At 35.5% G+C, this 1716-nt stretch overlaps 1 protein-coding gene across 1 annotated transcript in view; it reads right to left on the bottom strand.

Moving 5' to 3' along the window:
* Window positions 1–650: 650 nt before the first annotated feature.
* sntg2 (syntrophin, gamma 2) overlaps window positions 651–1716 on the bottom strand; it is an 87181-nt gene continuing 86115 nt past the window's right edge. The window contains exon 13 of the mRNA XM_015376327.1: window positions 651–1386. Within this exon, the coding sequence (XP_015231813.1) occupies window positions 1258–1386 (129 nt within the window). The 3' untranslated portion in view covers window positions 651–1257. The remainder of the gene's footprint in view (window positions 1387–1716) is intronic.

Consider the following 1716-nt stretch of genomic DNA (forward strand, 5'->3'; position numbering starts at 1 on the left):
GTCGTAAAATTACGAGAATAAAGTCGTAAAATTACGAGAATAAAGTCGTAAAATTACGAGAATAAAGTCGTAACATTACGAGAACAAAGTCGTAACATTACCAGAACAAAGTCGTAAAATTACGAGAATAAAGTCGTAACATTACAAGAACAAAGTCGTAACATTACCAGAACAAAGTCGAAAAATTACGAGAATAAAGTCGTAACATTACGAGAACAAAGTTGTAAAATTATGAGAATAAAGTTGTACAATTACGAGAATAAAGTCGTAATATTACTGAAATAAAGTCGTAAAATTATGAGAATAAAGTCATAATATTAAGAGAATAAAGTCCTAAAATTACGAGAAACGAGTTGTATTTTATGTCAAAACTTCCAAGAAGCCCTTTCTTCCCTAAAAGGAGGAATGTGGAGCATCATGTGAAGTTATATTTTAGCATCGGTTTGATAAATCAGGAAATCTTTTAGCAGCAGCATCAAACTGGGCAGGATGTCAAAGTGGACTCTGGTTGCTGATTGGTGGAGCTGGTCGATGTCATCTGCTGGGCGGAGCTCCAAGCTTTCTTTCTGAAACAGATTGTGGTTTGATGACTTCATTCTCGTAAAAGTGCAACTTCATTTTCGTGATGTTATGACTTTATTCCCAAAATTAAAAAAAAATCTCTTAACCTGGCCCTAATACTCCGTCGTAACAAACAGAGTCAATTATTGATTCTAAAAATAGGAACTAAAGGTTTTAAATTACTGAGTGTATTGCAGCCTAAACACTAACCAGGATAATTTCTTGGTATTAAACTGTTTTATTTAGGCAATTATACAGAATAATTATGGGAAATGATGCAGAAAGGTGCTGAAACAACAGTTTTTACTTTATTACACAGTAATCCTGGATTTCACAAACATTAGAGACAAACTGTAGAACTTTAAATGTAAAACCAACATATCAGTCTTTTAAAAGCTTTATTAACACCCGTCGCTAAAGAATGACAAACTTATTGCTGCTCTCCTTCTGCATTGTTATCTCCTTATTCCTGAGCTGTAACAGGAAGTGCTCCTCAGGCTCATCTTTCGATTTAAAGTAAAAAAAGGAAAGAAGGATAAAAGTTTGCCTTCATTTTGGAAATCAGATAAGAACGTTTATCTCTGCGTAATCTACCTTTAAAGTCTTTCACAGAGATCTGCTTTACAGACGTTTATAGAAAAATAGCAGTAAGAACACAAACATTTTTGGAGGTAAATCACAGGAAGGAGTCTTTCTTTAACTGTTCACATATTGTCCAGGGAAGCTTTGACTGCACATGAAGTGAGGGTCCATGGAGGCCACTTTGGCAGCGATAAAGGAGTGAATACAGTGGAGGACTGCAGTTAGGTTGGCAAACTCCAGCTCCTGAGAGAAAAATATAGAAGGAAGAGAAGAAGCGCTGGTTTATACACAAACATCAAGATTTCAGCTTTTTTTGAGATTTTTCCTTAAAGGAAAAGTCCGCTCATATTCAGAATTCAAACTTCTGAAAGTACTTTGAATATGAAATTATTCCATCCTGTTCAATAAATGATCAGTGTTTTTAAATCAGAGTAATTTTCATTTGAATGTGCTTTACTGGAGGCAACCATGTTTGTCAAAGAACACTACTGACACCTACTGGTTTGTAACGTCACGGTGCGGTATCGGCTGTTGATCAAGTCCCAGTGCTGTATCTGGTGTTTGTCACAACGC

Source organism: Cyprinodon variegatus, unplaced genomic scaffold (assembly GCF_000732505.1).
Source record: "Cyprinodon variegatus isolate N-32 unplaced genomic scaffold, C_variegatus-1.0 Scaffold133, whole genome shotgun sequence".
Classification (NCBI taxonomy): domain Eukaryota; kingdom Metazoa; phylum Chordata; class Actinopteri; order Cyprinodontiformes; family Cyprinodontidae; genus Cyprinodon; species Cyprinodon variegatus.